The 20,639-nt window shown below is 53.6% G+C and overlaps 1 protein-coding gene across 1 annotated transcript in view; it reads right to left on the minus strand.

Annotated features, from left to right (window-relative positions):
- Positions 1 to 13,693: 13,693 nt before the first annotated feature.
- The window catches only part of KSR1 (kinase suppressor of ras 1), a 161,769-nt gene continuing 154,823 nt past the window's right edge, over positions 13,694 to 20,639 (minus strand). Inside the window, exons 20-21 of the mRNA XM_053892770.1 lie at positions 18,603 to 18,693; positions 13,694 to 16,703 (exon numbers count right to left, since the gene is read on the minus strand). Coding sequence (XP_053748745.1) covers positions 16,635 to 16,703; positions 18,603 to 18,693 — 160 coding nt within the window. The 3' untranslated portion in view covers positions 13,694 to 16,634. The remainder of the gene's footprint in view (positions 16,704 to 18,602; positions 18,694 to 20,639) is intronic.

The following is a 20,639-nucleotide window of genomic DNA, read 5'->3' on the forward strand; positions in this document are numbered from 1 at the left end:
AGCAAACCTACAGTTACTCAGTAGGGAGGAGCCAGAGGCAAGAGGAAGTGGTCTGGAGAAAAAGAGAAAGGGAGGGTGTTGAGGGAGGGCTGGGGGTACACTGAGGGAGGAGGGAGCAGACACTCCTCACTTCAGTGACCTTTGCCCTTCCTCTCTCCTGTGCTCCACTCCAACAAAGCACTTGTGTTTGGTTCAGACAGATTCAAAGAGCCTGACCTCACCGACATAGCAAGTTTCTAGAGGACACTGTCCACGAGCGTGGGGCCGTGTCTCCTGCGTATGCCTGCCCACAGGGCCCAGAAAACAGTGGGGCTGTGCCGGGCATCGCCTGTGCACGGGGCGGTGGGGGAAGGCCTGCTTCTACCCACTTGCACACAGAGAAACTGACGCTCAGAGTCTAAAGGACACGCCCACAATCACACAGCTCACCAGCGGCCACCTGAGCTATAGGACACCTGGGTTCTCAAAAAAGTATTTCTCCCTTTCAAAATTCTATTCCTGGAACGCCTGGGTGCTCGACTGGTTAAGCGCTGGACTCTTGGCCTCAGCTCGGGTCATGATCTCTCAGTCGTGAGATCGAGCCCGTGTTGGCTCTGTGATGAGCGTGGAGCCTGCTTGGGATTCTCTCTCTCTCTCTCTCTCTCTCTCTCTCCCTCTCTCTCTCTCTGCCCCTCCCCCACTTGTACTCTCTCTCTCTCTCTCTCTCAAAATAAAATAAAATAAATATATAAATAAATACAAATTCCACTCCTCATATTAAAACACAATCACATAGAAAGAAATGTTTTTCTGAGCCTGAGTGGCTCAGTCGGTTATGCATCCGACTTAGGTTCAGGTCATGATCTTACGGTTTGGGAGTTCGAGCCCCGCACCGGGCTCTGTGCTGACCCCTCGGAGTCTGGAGCCTGCTTTGGACCTTGTGTCTCCTTCTCTCTCTGCCCCAACCCCCCAGTCAAAAACAAATAAAACATTTTTAAAAATTAGAAAGAAATGTTCTTCAAATAGAGGACATGATAATGGAAATTGTTACCCTAGACTGTACTGGTGCCCCGGGAGCTTCAGATCTCCTCTCTTTATTTCTTTCATCTCTTCTCCCCTCCCCTTTTCCCCCTGGGCTTTACAATGGAAAGAGGACAAGTCTTCGACATAATAGAACATTCCAAGTGACAAGACGGTTGGAGACATATGAAATAAACTGCATTCGAGTGGCTTTAGTACCTAGTGAAGGGAAATGACTGACTGAAGCAGAGACCAGCAGGATAGGCTGTCAGAGGATGGGGTGGGGGGAGGTGACAATAAACTTACCTGGAGCCATGTGGGTCCCTGCACTGTGCTAGGGAGAGGGGCCACGGTCAAGCCTGGAAGAGTGGTTAAGGGTCATCCGGGCACCGGCTGGGTAGAGGTTGCCCTGGGGCCGTGTGCAGCTCTGGGCCTGTCTTCCTCTTGCACCTTGCCTAGATGCTCCAGAATTTGCAAAGGCTGACTTCTCTGAGATGCTCCCAGAGACTGAGCCCACATGTCCCCCCTGCCTACCCTCCGTCCCCATTATATTCCCGGATCAATCAGAATATGACCAAATATAAGGGGCAGACAATAGTTGGAGCAGAAAGGAGGGGCAGGAAAGGAAGGGAAGGTCTTTGGGATCCTTTCGGGGACACCAGGGACACCAGGAGAATTTCCTCATTGATTGGCTATGGAACAACTGGATGTTAGATTGGAATATTCACTGCAGATTGGAATATGAAAGAATACAACTTTGGAAAACTCCTTGATGGACTGTAATAAAGTCAAATATCTGCCTCTCCTGTGTCCCGGTTAGTCTACTCCTAGATATTTACCTGAAAGAAATGAAAGCACATGCATGTGTTCATGAAGGCTTTGCTCCTCCCAGCCCCAAACTGGAAACCACACAATGGTTCACCAACAGCAAAAAGGAAAAATGCATTCATACAATGGACTAGCCTACTGCCAAAAAAAAAAGGGGAACTACGTCAGCGAACCTCGTGGTTGAATGCAAGAAATCAGATATGCTGTGGGGCGCCTGGGTGGCTCGGTCGGTTGAGGGTCCGACTTGGGCTCAGGTCACGATCTCGCGGTCCGTGACTTCGAGCCCCGCGTCGGGCTCTGTGCTGACAGCTTGGAGCCTGGAGCTGCTTCGGATTTTGTGTCTCCCTCATCTCTCTGTCCCTCCCCCACTTGTTCTCTGTCTCTCTCTCTCAAAACTAAATAAACATTAAAAAAAAAAATTAAGACCGTGCCAGGGCCCAGTCGACCTTGGCAGCTCCACGTCGCCGCGCGGTGCCTGCCACCCATTCCCAGGTGGCGAGAGGTAGCCCTTGGGAACGTTCCTTCAGAGCTCTGTTGTTCAAGGTCCTGGATGCTCGTCCGAGGCTCTCCGTTCCCTGCGCTGTAGACCAAAGGATCTGTTCAAAATAGGCGTCCGCCATCTCCCACCCATGAGGATGGCCACTATCAAAGCACCAGGAGGTGACAGGTGCTGAGGCAGATGAGGAGGAAGGAGCCTGGGGCCCGGCTGGCAAGCATGTGAAATGGTGAGGCCGCTAAGGAAAAGTGCCTGACCTTAAGCGTCTGACTGCCGAGGCGTCCATTTCAAAGACGTCCGCCTCGAGTAAAGGCATCGACAGCTATGGGACAGCTTCTAGCTTCTAGCACCCAGGTGGCCCGCATTCATGAAGTTCCCCTTTTAGAAAGCCTTGGGGAAACCTCGACAACCCCTGAGCGAGCCTGCTTTTCCATACTGCACCCCCATTCCCTTCCAACAACCCCCCATTAGATCCCAATAAAGGCAGGACTCCACATCTGTGCTCATGCTCGCTCGCTTTCTCTCCCTACAGCCTCCCCGAGTGGCCCTCGTGTGCCGTGGACCCTCCAGGACTTGTGAGTCAGAGACCTTGGGTTTTCTAAGTTCCCTGAGGGTTGGTGCTGAGGTGCATCTTGCAGTCATTTAAGAAGCAGAAAGGCTGGTTCAGCCACCACAACCACTCTAATGGGGAAACATCTGGGGGATGCTCACCCAAGCGGTATGGGGTCAGGTGAGCGGCCAGCCATTTCTAGCCCACAGCATCACTCTATCAATAGGTTGAGACCCACGTGACACAACAGTTTGGTGGTTCCTTAAAAGCTAACCACAGGGGCGTCTGAGTGGCTCAGTCGGTTAAGAGTCTGACTTCGGCTCAGGTCACGATCTCGTGGTTTGTGGGGTTCAAGCTCCGTGTTGGGCTCTGTGCTGACAGCTTGGAGCCTGAAGCCCGCTTCGGATTCTGTGTCTCCCCCTCTCTCTGTCTCTCAAAAATAAATAAACAAACAAACAAAAAAACGAACCATAGAATTACCCCATGACCCAACATTAGCTTATAGCAGCATTATTTATCACAGCCAAGAAATGGGAGCAACCCAAGTGTCTATCGGTGGATAAAGGGATTAAAAATGTGTGTAAATAGGGATACCGGGTGGCTCAGTAGGTTAAGGCATCCGACTGGCTCAAGTCATGATTTCATGCTTTGTGGGTTCCAGCCCCGCGTTGGGCTCTGTGCCGACAGCTCAGAGTCTGGAGCCTGCTTCCGATTCTGTGTCTCCCTCTCTCTGCCCCTCCCCCACTCAGGCTCCATGTCTCTCCCTCTCTCTCTCTCTCTCAAAAATAAACAAACATTTAAAAAAAAAAAAAAAAAAGCAAGACCTAGGGTCACCTGGGTGGTTCAGCCGGTTAAATGTTTGACCCTTGATTTTGGCTCCGGTCGTGATCACAAGGCACGGGGAATAGAGCCCCGCACTGGGCTCTGTGCTGACAGCCCCTCCCCCACTCATGCACGGGCTTGTGCACACTTTCTCTCAAAACAAATAAATTAAAAAAAAAAAAAAGCAAGACCTGGAGTAGTGTATTTTTTTTTTAATTCCAGTATAATTAACATACAGTGTTCTATTAGTTTCAGGCGTACAATATAGTGATTCAACAACCCTATACATTTCTGGGTGCTCGTTACGGTAAATGCACTCTTAAGAAAAATTTTTTAAGTGTATTTATTTTGAGAAAGACAAAGAGAGTGAGCAGGGGAGGGGCCGAGAGGGGGACAGAGGATCCGAAGAGGGCTCTGTGCCGACAGCTGACAGTGGAGAGCCCGACACGGGGCTCGAACTCCCGAGCTGTGGGATCATGACCTGAGCCGAAGACAGATGCTCAACTGACTGAGCCACCCGGACACCCCACAGTAAATGTACTCTTAATTCCCTTCATGGAGTGGAATATTTTTATTGGGACCTCTTAGTTAAGCTGGGACTATGTTTCCCTGAATTCCCCCACCCACCCACCCCCCCCCCCTTTTTTTTTTTTTTTTTGCAAGTTCTGGATGTGAAGGGGCCACAAAAGGAGTTTTACACGCAGTTTGGAAGGAAGAACTGAAATCTCACCCATACCCCTTTCCACGCCCGGAAGGCTCACGCGTGTTGTTACTCACCTGCTCGCTGTCCTGCTGGTGTGGGGCTGGCGGCTGGGCCTGTGTTCAGCACCGCTGTATCTCCTCCTTCAGCTGCTCCTAATTCTGTTCCCGGGGCACGTTTAGATGTGTGACTGGAGGGCTCATGTGTCTCTTGCCGGACGCGCTCATCAACAACGATAGAGGCGTGGACGCAGTGAGAGAATGGTGCGGGCTGTATCCTCATGGGTTCCACCCATTCTCTCGTGTGACAGTTCGTTCTGGCTCCACACGCACCCCTTCACGTCCCCGTCCCCATCCTGACTGCCCGCTTTGGTGACTTCAGACTGTGCCAGCAGACAGAGAAGACCGCTTTGCAAGCTCCCCCAATTATGGGTTCCTAGTAAAAACACACCCTAGTCAAATTCCTGTAAGCCACATTGGAAATTGTTCTGGCAGTTTCTCACAAAGTGAAACATACCTCTTTTGCGGCCTCGAAATTCCACTCCTCGGGATTTACTCACAGTAAATAAAATCGTACGTCTGCACCGTGACCCGTGTACGGATCTTATAGCCCAAGCAGCCCTCAAAAGGCAAACAGATGAACACGTTGTCGTCACACAACAGAATACAGTAATAAAATGGAACTACTGATAAACACATTTTAGGTAAGTCTCCAATATATGATGCCGAGGAAAAGAAGCCGGACACAAAACGTACACACCGAATGCTTCCGTTTCCAGGAAGTTCTGGACGAGACCCAACTAACCTACGAGGAAAGAGATCAAACAGTGGCTGCCACTGGGAAGGGGCAGGAGGGATCTTTCTGGGGTGATAGAAATGCTCTCTGTCTCAAGAGGATACGGACTCCTCGGGTGTGTGTGCCTGTCAAAACTCACCAAGCTACGCGCTTCACCTTCTACACTCTCTGCTTGTGTGCAAAGTATACCTCGATTTCTAAAACACAGCTTGAGAGAGGCCCGGGGAACTCAACTCCCTGTGCAGTTCAAAATTTTAAAAAAAATTTTAAAAAGCAAACAACAGGTTTGTTGTCTGTCAGCCAGAAAGATATATATCACACTGTATGTTAACTGGCTTGGATCTAAATAAATAAAACAAGTAATTTTTTTTAAAAGGAAAGATATCCTATACAGTATGCCCCCCTTTTCGCCATGGGATATGTCCCAGGACCCCAAAGATATGGTTGAGGTCTTAGGCATATCAACGCCTGTATATATAGTACTTTTTTTCCTGTACGTATGTACGCATAAAGCTGAATCGATACATTCGGCACAGTGAAAGATTACAGTAATAATAAAATAGAATTACAATATACTATAATAAAAGGTGAATGTGGGTCCTCTCTCTCTCTCAAAATATTTTACTGTACTCGCCCTTCTCCTTGTGACTCCAGAGGATGAAATGCCTGCGAGGGAGCTGAAGGGAGGCAAGGGACATGGCCTTAGGCTATGCCTGACCTCCTGACAACATGCCAGAATGAGGATCCTACGCTTCTGGCCCACAGTTGCCCGCGGGTAACCGAAACTGCGGATAAGGGGGCGCTACTGCATCCCCGAGAAGAGACCATGCAATACGAAGTCCCCCTCCGATGATCTTACAGCCTGGTTGAGATCACCTCCAGGGCTGGCTGCCTCTCCCACTGCCTGGGCATTTCATGCTGTGTGGACCACACCCTCCATCCACAGGTCCCCCCATTGCCTTGGGGGAGTCCCTCCCTCCTCCAGCTCCCCTTTTTTCCTTAGTCTCTTCTCGGTGAAGGCTCAGAGGCGCCAATGGGCTCTCGTGTCGGGGTTACTACAGGGCAAATGAAAGGGTGCCAGCCTTCCTTGGAGCGTCTGTAGGGCACCCAGTGTGAGTTCCACCTTCACCCCAGGCCTGACCTTCCTCCACAGGGGCTGCTGACCGAGTCACTCCTTCCCAGGGCAGGAATCAAAGTCGAACACTTATTTAGAAGGAATGGTGGGGAGGCGAGCGTGTAGGCTTAGCTTGGAAGGGGAAGGAGAGAGGACCCCTTCATGAGGCAGGGGAGGGACGGTGTCAGGACAGGGTTGCAGGCTTCCCCCCCACCCCACTGCCGGCTTGGCCTCCTTCACCTCTGCCCCAGCTGAACTCTCACTGGCAGAGCCAAGGTCTTTGTCCTGATAAGAAGGAATCGAAACTATTGCACTTCCACTTACTGGAATTCACAGCTTTCTAAAAAACACAGGAGGGTATGGCCACTCCAGAACAATGACTCTCCTGGGAGCCCTAAAGTAAATACAGCCAGCAAGGAAGTTGGGGGCGGGGGGGGGGGGGGGGGGGGGGGGTCAGGAAACATCTAGCATAGTGATACTCGGACTTTGGTGAGCCTGGAATCTCTCCCAGGGCCTGGGCTTGGGGAGTTTGGAGGTAAGTCTGGAAATCTGCATTTTCAACAGGCACCTCATGCAGATCTTGTGGGATCCGAATTACAAATCTGGGGGGCATCTTTAAGAAAATGGATACCTACAGGGCGCCTGGGTGGCTCGGTCAGTTAAGCGGCGGACACAATCTTGCGGTCCGGTCTGTGAGTCCGGTCTGTGAGTTCGAGCAGCCCCCCCATCGAGCAGCCCCCCATCGGGCTCTGTGCTGACAGCTCAGAGCCTGGAGCCTGCTTCCGATTCTGTCCCCCTCGCTCTCTGCCCCTCCCCCACCCATGCTCTGCCTCTGTCTCTGAAAAATGAATAAACCTAGGGGAAGGGGATGGAGGGGAAGGAGGGGAAGGAAGGGAAGGAGGGGAAGGAGGGGAAGGAGGGGAGGGAGGGGAAGGAGGGGAGGGAGGAGGAGGGGAGGGAGGGAGGGGAGGGAGGAGAAGGAGGGGAAGGAGGGGGGGGAGGGGAGGGAGGAGAAGGAGGGGAAGGAGGGAAGAAGGGGAAGGAGAAGGAGGGGGAGGGAGGGGAAGGGAGGGGAGGGAGGGAGGGGAGGAAGGGGGAAGGGGAAGGAAAGGAAAACCTACTTAACCAAAACAGATGACCAAACACACACATGGCTAGGGCCCTGCCCCCGGTCCACGCACGTGAGGGGCCCTGCTGGTGAGTCTACCTCTGGGCCCAGAGAGGAAAGTGAAACCCCCTTGAAGAAGTGTAGATGAGCACTTCATTTACGAGCATTTACTGAGCACTTGCTGCATGCCCAGCCCTGAACTTGGCTCTGGGGACCACAGACCGAGAGGACCTCGTCCTTTCCTTCCAGTGCTTCATAGATCCTTAGGGTTGGTGGGGGGTACCAGTTATTAAGCGCACTGCTGTGCTGTGAAAGAAGCGTGTATGGCTTTCAGTGGGGGCACAGCAGCTGAGTGAGGCCAGGCAGGTCACCTGAGCTCTGTGAGCCTCAGTTTCCTCACCTGTAAGGTGGGGCGAATCACGGGCCTTCTTTCATTAGGCCGTCGGGAGGGGCCGAATGAGCTAATGCTTGGAAGGCACTTAGGCCAGCGCCTGGCACAGAGCAAGCGCTCCCTACGTCATATCTATTTGTTCACATTATCTTACTTGTGGGTGGTGAGGCCAGAGAGGAAGTGGCCGCGGGGCTGAGCTTGCAGAGTGCTGACATCCTTTCCACGGGCGGCAGGGCTGAGGAGTGGAACCAAGCACACTCAGAGTCCCTTGCTCACACTTCCTCAGTGGGGAACCCAGGTGAGCCACCAGACTGACGTCCCATCAGTTCATTATCAGATTCACCGCCGCCTCTGCCTTTAGTCCTTGCGTGATTAGCCTGGGACTAGTCTTAGCTCCCGATTTCCTTTAAATAAACTTAGGCTTTTCTTCTCTCTCCTTTTTAAAGTTTACTTATTTATTTCGAGAGAGAGAGAGAGAGAGAGAACAAGAGTGTGAGTGGGGGAGAGAGAGAATCCCAAGCCAGCTCCACCATGACGTGGGGCTTGAACTCATGAACCGTGAGATCGTGACCCGAGCCGAAATCAAGAGTCGAATGCTCAACCGACTGAGCCACCCGGGCGCCCCTGGATGCTTTTATTTTAAAAGCAAATTTCAGGGGTGCCTGGGTGGCTCAGTGGGTTGAACGGCCGACTTCGGCTCAGGTCACGATCTCGCGGTCCGTGAGTTCGAGCCCCGCGTCAGGCTCTGTGCTGACAGCTCAGAGCCTGGAGCCTGTTTCGGATTCTGTGTCTCTCTCTCTCTGACCCTCCCCCGTTCATGCTCTGTCTCTCTCTGTCTCAAAAATAAACGTTAATAAAAAAAATTAAAAAATAAATAAATAAAAGCAAATTTCACATCATCACCATAAATGGCAACTACCACCACTTCCATAAATAAAAAGTCTCGGTGGGCAAAGCACCGAGGTCATGCAAGACCGAGACCATGAAGGTGGTCATGCAAATTTTGGGGGGACACAAACATTTGAATCATTGCAATGAATATCCCAAACATCATAAAATCCAGAAAAATAATATTTTTATTACTTTCCTGGCACTATAACGCCTTCTACTTTTTTGGCCGCATATTCTTTGCTTCTTTGTGTGAAGATTTGACATATTTTCCATAAAGGAAGTAGAAAGATCATTCTGTCTTTCCAACGGCCTGTTTTTTCTCCACTGCCTGTGTCCTCTGGGTACCAGGTAACATGGGACACGTTCCTTTGGCCCTCTGGCCCTGCATCTTTGTACCTGGACCCAGGGGAGTTGGCACAACAGACAGGAGGAGGGTTCCAGAAGCCATTCCTAAACTGGGACAGTCGGGAATAACTGAATCATTAATGGAAGTGGCTGTGACCCACATAAATATATCCCACTAAACCTAGAGTGAACATATGCCCAACTCAACGACTCTCTCTTAGCCAGACCCCCGAATTGGCTTCTCCAATACCACCTGACTCAAGAGGCAGTATGACAGAGGGGACGCCGGAGGGGAAGGAGACAGTAGTGTTAATCAGTTCGCTTCATACATCTTAGCTCTCATGGGGCGACTGGATGGCTCAGGAGGTTAAGTGACCTACTCTGGGTTTCGGCGCAGGTCATGATCTCGCAGTTCGTGGGATCAAGTCTCACGCTTTGCTGTCAGCACAGAGCCTGCTTGGGACTCTCTCTCTGCCCCTCCCCTGCTCATGCTCTGTCACGCTCAAGAAGAAGTCAACGTTTTTTTTTAAAAAATACATCTTAGGTCTCTCAAATGTTGCAAATACCTGTAGTCACGGAAACCCATTGCCTAGGCAGAGAAGAGCCTTCAAGTTCAAGATTCTCGGGGACCCCACCTCCGGATTTGGTTCCTAAACCAGCTGGGAAGACAGATAACGGCTGGGGTGCCAGCCAGGGACGCTTGCCAAAGGAAGATGAAGCCTGGTTATACCCTTCCTCTGGAAGGCTTCCCTCTGCCTCCTTCCTTCTCTCCTCTCCTTTCAGGAGCAGAGTCCCTCTTCCTCGACCGTGAACGCTCCCCAGGAAAGGAACCAGTGTTTACCGACGCCGAATTGCCATCTGCCTGGCACGGGGCCAGGGATTTTACGTCTGTCATCTCTGGCCAAGCTCCCGGCAGCCCTTGCTGTGCTGAATAATCGATGAAGAATCAGAGAAGCGCCCAACACCACACATGACACGAACAGCCAAAGACAGGGCAGCCGGGTTCCTTGGTCTACGAACTACCCACCCCCCCCCCCACCCCCCAGCGGCCCCTCCCTCCACTCTGGTGTCTGTTGAAGGGATGACCTGGGTAGCTGGCCACCAGCTCCGGGCCTGCTGAGCGGATGCCGCCAGGTTCATCTAGCCCGTGTTCCGCTTACCTACGGCTGCATAAAATTACCCGAAAACTTAGCAGCTTAAAAGAATGACAGCATTGCCCCGGCTCACAAAGCTGAACTCGAGCAGGGCCAGGTGGGGGCAGCTCATCTCTGCCCCAGAGCGGGGACAGGTGGAAGCTGTGTCCTTTTATAACCTAGCCTCAGAGGTCAGGCTGCACCATTTCTTCCACATTCTGTTGTTGAGGCAGGTTCAAGGAGAGGGACGAGTCCTCACCTCCTGATGGGGAGCAGCGATTCTGGAAGAGCTTGGGGACCAGAAATGCTTGGAAGATACAATGACTGCCATAGTCAAGAAACAAGTGCTGGGTCCCTCCTGGGACCTGGGGTGCAGGGAGCACTTGATGGGCACAGAGGAGGGAGTACTCAGAGATTTTTTTTTAAGTTTATTTATTTATTTATTTAGATAGATAGAGAGAGAGAGAGAGAGAGAGAGAGAGAGAGAGAGAGAACGCCTGTGCACATAAAGGGGCAAAGGGAGAGGGAGAAAGAGAATCCCAAGTCGGCTCTGTGCTGTCAGCGCCGAGCCCAGCGCCGGGGCTTGTCAACCATGAGATCATGACCTGAGCCGAAACCAAGAGTCAGATGCTTAACCCACTGAGACACCCAGGCGCCCCAAGATTCTTTTTCAGTTAACACTTGTTATAGCGTTGATTACATGCTAAGCAACCATTCTGGGTGCCTTACATTTACTTCTCCATCAGCTTTACAAAGTAGGTGCAATTGACTATGTCTAGTCTATGTGGGAAGAAACGAAGGCACAGAGAGGCGTAGCCACTTGCTCAAGGTCACACAGCCAGAAAGTATCACAGCGGGGATTCAGCCCAGGCAGTGCTGCACCGAAGCCTGTGCCGCTAACCACCGCACCACCCGCCTCACTTCTCACATGCCTCTTCCTAGGGCTTCCGTTCATGGGACCCAACCCCTGCTGCAGGGAACATCGGCCCATGTGACTGCGTTTTGTGCCCCCAGGGGCAAGGAGAGCTCTGCCACAACCTGTCTCCTGGTTTCATTTCTGATCAGTATTTTTCTGTGCCTGGGGAGTCAGAAGCCCAGAGCCTCAGGTGCTGCTATGCGTCCTGTCAACACCTTCTCACCCAGGGCTCATTCCAGAGGGGTGGCAGGGACCCGGGGCTGGAGGCTGCTCTGCTGAACAGAGAGGAACAATGAATCTGTTCTCTTTTGTAGCCGGACACCTCTGGGGAAGAATGCAATGTGGAATGAAATGGTACTTTCCATGGAGTGGAACATCATCTTATAGGGGACCCCAGGTGTCGAAGCAAGAGCCAGAGACTTTAAGAATCAGCCAGATGTGGGGGCACCTGGGTGGCTCAGTTGGCTAAGCACCTGACTTCGGCTGAGGTCATGATCTCATAGTTTGTGAGTTTGAGTCCCACGTCGGGCTCTGTGCTGACAGCTCAGAGCCTGGCGCCTGCTTCGGATTCTGTGTCTCCCTCTCTCTCTGCCCCTCCCCTGCTCACGTGCTGTTTCTTTCTCTCAAAAATAAATAAACATTAAAAAAAAAATTTCAGTGAAGTAACTTGTTTTTTGAACATTGTTTTACTCATCACAAAACGCTGATTTACATGAAAACACGTAAAGTCTTCATGATCCTGTGGTATGAACCTGTAGGCTTATATCAAATAAAGGTATATTCACTGAGGACTTGGCAGACAAAGTTAATAACATCAATTCAAGTTAATAAAAATCTCCCAATGTGACTTGGAGGAAAAAAAGGACAAATGTGGCTTGTGGAGAAAGATTTAAAAAACCCAGCAGCTAAGGAAAACATGCCGGATAGGGCAGTTAGAAACAAGCCCCCCAACCAAGTCTCCAGAACTGGGGACCCTCAGCTTTACCACCGGATCTTCCAGAACAAAGTCACATTTTTAATTTTCCTTGTTCCCACCCTTACCCATTCATTTCTACAGCAAATTCTTCTTGAAGGCATGCTGCCAGGCAAGGTCTCCCTGCCCATGCGGTGCTCACCTGGATGCCCCCAAGCATGACCCTCTCCCCCCTCCTCATCTACAGGCTCACCTTCTCAGCGAACAACCCCATCAGTAGGAGGGCAGACGTTTGGGGAGTTACCCTGGACGCTCACCTCTCCGCCACATCCAATCAAAGCTCAGGTCATGATCCCCTGGCCTCTAGTTTTAGGCCCGCTCCAGTCCGTGCTATGTATCTAAGACATAAATCTAATTATAGCCCTCCCTTGCTCAAGAATCTTCAATGGCTCCCCAGGGCTGCCATGTTAAAGTCTAAACTCTTTGGCTTGGCACCTACAGGATCCCTCCAGCTCCAAACTACTCCCCTGGTTCCACTTTACAACAGCTGGAACACTTGTGATTTCCCAAGCCCACCCTGTGTTCCCAGACCTCTGAGCCTTTGCAGATGCTGTTCCTACAGGGCAGAATGACCTGTTCTTGTTTGTATGCACCAGGCACATTACTCACCCTACGAGTCGGCTCCAAGGCCACTTCCTCCATGAAGCCTGCCGGGCAGACTGAGGGACCTCTTAACGCAAGGGCACTACCCCCTTTTTATCTGTGTTCCAGCACTCGGCACCATCTTCCGGGCACAGGTGCTCAGCAAATGTCTGACTTGGGACGTTCCTCGGCTTTTGCGGAGAGGAAACTCTGGAGTCAAAGCCGCTGGCTGAGTCCTGGACGAGCCACCTTCCAGCTGTGTCATCTTGGGTGAGTAGTTTAACCTCTCAGGGCCTCAGTTTCCTCGGCTGAACCACCACAATTCCCGCCTCGTGGTGGTGTTGTGAGGGCTAGATTAAGGGAAGAGGATATATGAAGAGTACCTCCCTGGCTCAGAGAGGCCTCACGAATGCTGGCTCCTCTTAAAAAAAATTTTTTTTTAAATGTTTATTCACTTTTGAGAGAGAGAGAGAGAGAGAGAGAGAACGAGCAAGGGAGGGGCAGAGAGGGAGTCACAGAATCCAAAGCAGGCTCCAGGCACTGAGCTGGCAGCACAGAGACTGACGCGGGGCTCAAACTCACAGACCGCGAGACCATGACCGGAGCTGAAGCCGGACGCTCAACCCACTGAGTCGCCCAGGCGCCTCACGCTGGCTCCTTTTTTCCTCCGCCTGTTCTTACTCCAACCTCCAAACACCTCTCTCCATGACCGGCCAAGAGAGGCTCCTAGAAATAAGATTCAGGTAAGAGATCACTCCGCCCCCCACCCCCCATGGCTTCCAGGAGGCACAGGCACCCTCAGCCCAGGAGACACTGAGCGGCTCTGGGTCTGCTCACGAGCTGTGACTATTGCCGGCTGGATGACTGTCCTCTGGGCATCGTGGGCTCTGACGCCATTTCGTCTCCACTCCGTCTGTCTTCAAAGTCCGTGGGTAACTTCTTTCTTCGGAAGGGGCTCCCAGAGGGGGTCCAACCATCCCGAACCCCCCCTCCATTCCTATTCCCCCTCGCCCTCATCTGGAGCTGACCCAAGTAGACACGAGCCCCAGACACCTTGGTACAATTTTATTCACAAACTCCAGACACCCAGGCCTGGCCTGGCACAAAGGATGTGTTCTTGCCAGCGGCAAAAAACTGATAACAGCACGTTCATGAATACTAACCGTTTTAATTTAAATTAATAGCATTTCTGGAAGACAAATGCGGTTGATAGAAAATATAAAAACTTTTACTGTACAAATTTTACATCACATTCAAAAAAAAGCAGGCGTGTGCCTGTGGCCACGGAAGACGCTGGCTTTACACACACTGATGAAATCCTGGCTAACACTGCAGCATCGTACGAGCTCCCTAAATGGCTTCACATTTGTGTTTCCACCCCGCCCCCCACCCCAAATCAACACAGAACCACGGCAATACAGGCTTACAGGGCGCACAGCTGCCCCCTGTGATCACAAGAAGAAAGGCCACGACGGGGCAGGATTCCAGCGCCCTGCGCGGATTTGGTGACGCGACAGAGGTCAACATCGCTACACTGCCCTCGACTAACGGGGAGCTTGCTAGGATTCGGGATCTCGAGTTGGATGGAGACCCGGGGACTGCGGCTTGGGGGAATAAAGGCAGCGGGGACATGGGCCCTAGGGTTTGGGAGGGGACGTTGGGGACTGGGGGCCTGCTGTAAAGAAGGACCAAAGCTTGGGCTCCACTCTCAGACCCTGCTGGGGACTCCGCAGCCCCCAGAGCTCGCGCCAAGGAGGCCCTCCCAGCTTCTCCGTCCCCTTCGCGGCTGGCCGTGAGGGCTGAATTCACAGTATCTGCAGTCCTTCGTGTGTTTCCATGGCAGACGGGGAGAGCACACAGAAGGGCAAGCACGTGTTCCCAACCTCAATTCACAGTCACTTAAAGAGACGGAAGGAGAAGGGGACCACGTTTTTTTTTTTGTTTTTTTTTTTTTTAAATGACAGGCAGCACAGAGGCTAGGCCAAGAGCTGGGGGGGCGTCCAGGGCCGTGAAGACGAAGGGGGTGTCCCCCAGGCCTTCGGCTCTCCTTCAGGGTTCCTGGCAAAGTGTCAATTCCTTAAGGGCAGGGACTGTGACGGTTCCCATCGCGGGTCCCTGAACTTGCATAAGACACCGTAGGTGTTCGACAAAAGCTTCTTGAACTGACCTACGGGCGTGACGCCCACGGGGGGGAGGCCAAGGGATGACAGGATGAGACCAGCAGTCTCACGGAGGAGGGAAGAGCCATCCGGGGCTGACTCTAGCTGGGTGTCAGCTCCTGTCTTCCCCGACCAGGAAGGGAAAGGAGCTCGGGTCTGGGGCGCTCATGGGGGGCGGGAGCCTGGATACCTTGCCCGGCTGCACAGCTGCGCTCTCCAAGCGAGTGTGGGTTGGGCCGGGGGGGTGGGGGGGGGGGGGGCATCTGACCCAGAGACAGGAAGGTGGCCCTACGACTTCGAGGCCGCAGCCCACTTTCCCAGGACATTGTGGCCAGACTCCAGGGAAGGCTCTGAAGATTGGGAGCTTTGCTCGGGGAGTCTAAACGAAAGGGATGGGTGGCCCACACACCTCCCCATCTTGGCTCAGAGCATGGACACAGGTTCTGGGTCTGAATCCAACCACGTCTCCACCCTCGTCACCCTTGTTCAGTTCTGGTTTGGGGCCTAACATGGCGTAACGTCCACTGAAGGCTTCTCTCCCGTTTGGAACTTTTCTCTTTAGGTGACGGCTTCTGACGCAGACAGACAGGATGCTCTCACGTCACCGACTTTCCCCAGTCAAGCCCCTCCTTCTGGCGCAAATGTACGCAAGTAGCCCGGACTCGGTTCACAGAAGGCTCTGAAGACGGGGGGCCGGGTGGGTCCAGATGAAAGGCGTGGGGGGCACGGGCCTCCCGTCCCAGCTGAGAACTCAGACGCGGGCGGTGGAAGAGTCAGGGGTGGCAAGGACTTCGAAAAGGGCTGGGGGAGAAGAGGTGGGCAGTTCCGGAACCTTGGCATGACTGCTGACGGGCTCCCAAAGAGCCAGGTCACCCTGTGGCTGGGAGGGCGGGCTCAGGGACCCTACTGCCTGCCACTTCTCTCTCCCCCTACCTTCTTTCTTCTCACCAATCAAGCCTTCATGGTGTCCACAGCTGTGGCGCTGGGCCTTCGCTCTTAGCCTCTTAGCTCAGATGTGAGCCAGGGACACGGATGAGTCCCAGCTCCTTAGCGTCTGCCTTCCTGGAAGCCGTGAGAAGAAAAGCTCTCTACAGGCCGTACAGACCCTGGCTACCAACCACTGGGTCAGTCCAGATGTTATTTGGGTCTCAGCTGTCTCTACTTTTCTGGCAGGTAGGGGCTGGATCCCTGGGGCCGAATGAGAACCCCAGCTCGCTGGGAACCCCTGACCCTCATAATCCAGCTTGGTTCCTAGCCAGGGTTTCCTCTGCCAGAGGAAAAAGGGACAGTGTCCTTCTGGTAGGACGGGGGAGAACCCTACAGAGGGAGATTCCCCACGGATGGGGTTTAGGGCCAAAGCAGAGTCCAGGTCGAACCTTGTGGTCCCCATCCTACCCCGAGAACAGCCACAGTCACCGTGCTTTTCTTCCTTCTCACTGCCGACAGGGGCCTCCGGGGGGGGGTGGGTCGCTTCCACCAGCCTGGCAGGTGGTGCCAGCCCACTTCTGCAGAGCACTTTTTCTTAGTACCTGTTGTAAAACAGCGAGTTCACTCCACAGAGACGTATATGTAAACGTTTGCTGCCTGTCAGGGCGGGTCTGGTTGTTGGTGATGTCACTTTAAGACAAACAGCAGGTGCAGCTCCATTGCCAGCCCGGGTGTTTCCGTGGACGAAAGGTCTGAATCGATGAGTCGCGTTCCTGGTTTGCGGCACTTGGGAGGGTGGACCGATGTCTCGGAGAGGGTTTTCGTTTTTGTCGTGGCGGTTGTTGGGATGTTTCAGGACCGCGTTTGAGAGAGAAAGAAATCGGCAGAAAAAGTGCACAAGTTGGCTACATCTTTGGATTACTGGGCTCCAGGACGCCCAAGCCAAACCTTTCGAACCGGGGTACAACTTTGCTGTTAATGCTGCAAAGAGGAACAAAAAGAAGGGTTACGGCCACGCCGGTCTCCATTAGAAGTAGGGCGGGTGTTAGCTAGGTCAGTCTCAGAAGCTCCGCGGAGGACCCGGCCCCAGCAAGAAGCGAGAGTGACTGCATGCCAACAGCCTCCGCTGAGCTGCTCCTGGCCACACGTGGCCGGGGGTGCTAAGACTTGGCCACACACCCTCCCCGGGTGGGGGTGGGGGTGGGGCAGTGGGCTCGTTAGTCTCCGAGTCCTCAGCACCAGTCACTGCCATGGCCTTGTCCGAACTACTTTCTCACCTGCAGCCCAGCAGAGCTCTGCTCCGAGCACAAGCGGGAGGAGAGAGAAACCTGTCCCCAAGTACCGAGAGGGACATCCCACACTCCTTTCGGACAAGGTCCCCAGGCATCAGAGACCACGTGGGAAGCAAGCTGAAATGCAGATTCTCAGGGCCCACCTCCAGAGACCTGGGCTCAGTTGTGGGAGGGACCCCAGGAATGTGAATTTGGTAAGCGGCACAGCGAGTGTGTGTGGCCTCTCAGCCACACTCTTGATGAACGCTGACCTGGGGTCTGGTACTTTCTGTCCGCACTGGGCGGATGTAAAGGGAGTTAGCATCGTGGGGACCGGGGGCAAAAGCTTTGTTCTCACCGGCGAAATCGTCTGGCGACAGCCCTCCCCCACCCCCCCGCTTTGTTTTAGGACAACTTTCCTAAGCGCGCCGCTGAGGACGAAGCCCTCGCAGGCTAGTGTTTTTCACGGCAACAGGACTTTTGGGGTCCACCACCCCCCCGGCCCTCCAGGGGGGCCTGGCCTTCGGCAGCTCTGAAATCCTCCCGCTCCTTGCCGGACAAGATCTCTGCGGCTCGGCAGCCAAGCCAAACCTCTCCGCCGCGCTGTGGGAGCAGTACAGCCGGCGGGAGGCCGAGGTGCTCAGGGGGGCACGAATCTCGCCGGGGTGTTAGTAGGGAGACAGCACCACCCGAACACAAACAGTGCGGCCCCACAGAAGAAGAGTTAGACAATGAAGTCCCATCCGGGAGGCAATGCTGTTAGGGGATCCTCGTGGGCAGCGGTTACTCAGGCACACATAGGCCATGGAGGGGGGTGGGGGTCAGTTTCAAAAACAAAGCGAGAGAAGAAGTCTCGGGAGAGACGCTCGGAGCAGCAGAGATCGCGTCCCCTGGGTTAGTGCCCGCATCTCAGCTTGCGCTTGAGCAGAAGTCACGGTGCCACGGGTCGATTAGGAGGAAGAAAGCCCCGAGTGCATGCAAGGCAGCCAGGCCTACAACCTACGGGAAGAAAGAGAAGAGGGGAGAGCCGAGTCAGAGGCCGAGCCCACGGAGGGGCAGGGGGAGCGGCAGAGGCCTGGCCAGGGCGGGGGGGCAGGGGACCCTCTTTCCCCGCAGAGGGGGAAAAAGGCATCCCCACTCCCTTCCCAGCTGGGCAGCCCAGAGAGCTGGGAAGGGACCTGGCACGAAGCACCTGTCCAGAGCTCCGCCGGGACAGTCACAGAATGTTTAGACAGAGGTTGGCCAATGGGCCCACTGCCCCTCAGCCCCGGACTATCCAAAGTGACTTCCTAAAAGTTCACTGTTTTTGCTTACTGCTTTCCCTTCTTTGAAGCTCTGGCCAAAGGGCACCCTGGACTTGGGCCACTGATCTGAGATCGCTCCCACCCAGGGACGGGCCATCATCCGCCACAGCGGGTAGACGGAGGCCCTGCCACATGCTGTGGGTCTTCTCGGCCCAGCGAGAGACACACAGGCCTGCGGGACCCTTGCCAGTGGCCGTTTTAGCGACAGGAGTATCACTTCGGTTTATGCGAACAAAACACACAAAAACGGGGAAGCCGGACGCAGAGACAGAGCAGGAAGCAGGGTGCAAACAGGCAGAAAGACACACTGTTCCTCCAGAACTGGAAAGGAGTTCTTAAAGTCCAGGTGGCCGTAACGTCCTTTCCCGTAGTAGCGGCTCCGCCAGCGCCTGGGGGGGGCCCCGCGGCCATTTTGCCAAGTGTGGGAACAGCGCAGTCCAGTGGGTGACGGGAGTCGGGCACCCGGTGCAGACGGGTGGAGGAGGAGCCCCAGGAATCAGGACGGCAGGGAGGGGAGGGACGACAGGAGGGGCCAGCGCATCCGCCACCCCCCGAAAATAAACAAAGCAGCAAGACGGATGGAAAAGAAAAGAGAAGATGAGAATTAGACACTGAATGTGTTGAAGAACAGATCCTGGGCGGGAAGCTCAGACTGAGACTCAGGCGGGGCTGCTGGCATTCTTTCCTCCCAGGGGCTAAAACGGATGGCTTTGGGCACGGAACGACGCCCATGTGGGACTCCCGTTTCCCACCTGTGAAATGAGAAGTGGGGCTATGTGGTCTTTAGGGAATCTGGAAGTATCTCCGGAATGCCAGACCCACCTGCTGCGACCTTCTCTTCTGTGGCTGAGAAAACCAGCGTCCAAGATATTAAACAAGTCGCCCAAGGTCTGACAAACCAGATCCTTGAACGTTTTGCAAGTCCAGGGGAACCCCAGTCTCTTGGCCTCTGCCAGGAGAGCTCCTGCTCAAAACCCAGTTCCAGTGACCCCCCCCCCACCCCCCCGCTTCTGGAGACCCTTTCTCAAGCCCCCTGGGTGGGCAGAGAGGCCCCCGCGTGTGTTCCCACAAAGGCTGTTCTCTGTCACAGCCCTTAGCATGTTATAACCATTCCCTTCTTTATCCAATTACACTATAAACTCCTTGCTGGCCGAAACCTGGCCTTGGCCTTCAGTCTCCCCAGGTGTGTTGCAGGTACCCAGCAAAGGCTGGCTACAACCCACACCTTTAATGGCCACATTAGGTTATGGAGTCTGACTCATCTTAAGAGCAAAATATCGAAACTACTGTGTCATTCTAACAGACGGTATTCCCAGCCCTAAACTGTCATTCCTCTAGACTGTCCCTACCAACGACCTAAATCAGCAGTTCACCGCATTTCTTCATGGACTTCTGCCTGCAACCTCTGGTAGGTCGGGCGACCCTGCCAGGCCTCCCCTCCCCTGCAGCTTGAGACCCCGGTTGGCTTGTTTTCAGATGGGAGAGGCTGGCAAACTATATTGATGCCAAATCCAGCCACTAAAAGATGTGGACCACTTTGAAGCTTTGTCCAAAACAAAAACAGAAAAACCAAGAACGTATGACAGAGATCACATGACCCACAAGCCTAAAATATTTACCAGCCGCCCTTTCTAGAACCATGGACAGTACAGCTGCCACCAAACACCTGGGCAGCAGACATGGGATCAGGTGCAGCTTCTCCAGGGGCTCAGCGACGTGGCCGCAGGTGCCCCACGAGCCCCTTGGGGGTGCGGACAGGCTTCTGCCCCACAACTAGCAAGGGCAGCTCTACTTTATCTGTTATCATCAATGGGGACTTGGTGGGAGATCGCACTTTTAGGAAGTGCCCTTGGCCTTCAAAAAGTTTAAAACCGTTCCTGTCACTCAGGGGTCTAGTCACATAGGGCCTGCCCAACCCGTTTCTGTATAATCCATAAACTAAGAATGGTTTTTACCTTTCTAAATGGGTTGGGGGGGGGGGGAATCAAAAGAAGATTTCATGATATGGGAAAGCTGCATGAAGTTCAAGGGTGAGCGTCCCTAAATAAAGCTGTCTTAGAGCACAGCCATCCCCTGATGTAGCTGCTTGGGCTGCTCTTGCATCAGAAGGCAGAGCTGAGTCCTCGCGGTGGGGACTGTATATGGTGCTGTCACGGCCTCACACTGCTGCTGGGTGCGCTACAAATCCTGGGGGCCTGCAAAGCCTAACACAGCTCCCTAACAAAGCCTAACACAGCTAGAAGCCCGTCCCCCTTCACAAGTCGGCCAGCCTCGCTCTGGCCCAACCCCTGCTTGCTAAATCCGTGGAAACCGAGGCCCGGAACAAGGAAGGACT

This window comes from Panthera pardus, unplaced genomic scaffold (assembly GCF_024362965.1).
Source record: "Panthera pardus isolate Hobbes unplaced genomic scaffold, ASM2436296v1 HiC_scaffold_3, whole genome shotgun sequence".
Taxonomy (NCBI): Eukaryota; Metazoa; Chordata; class Mammalia; order Carnivora; family Felidae; genus Panthera; species Panthera pardus.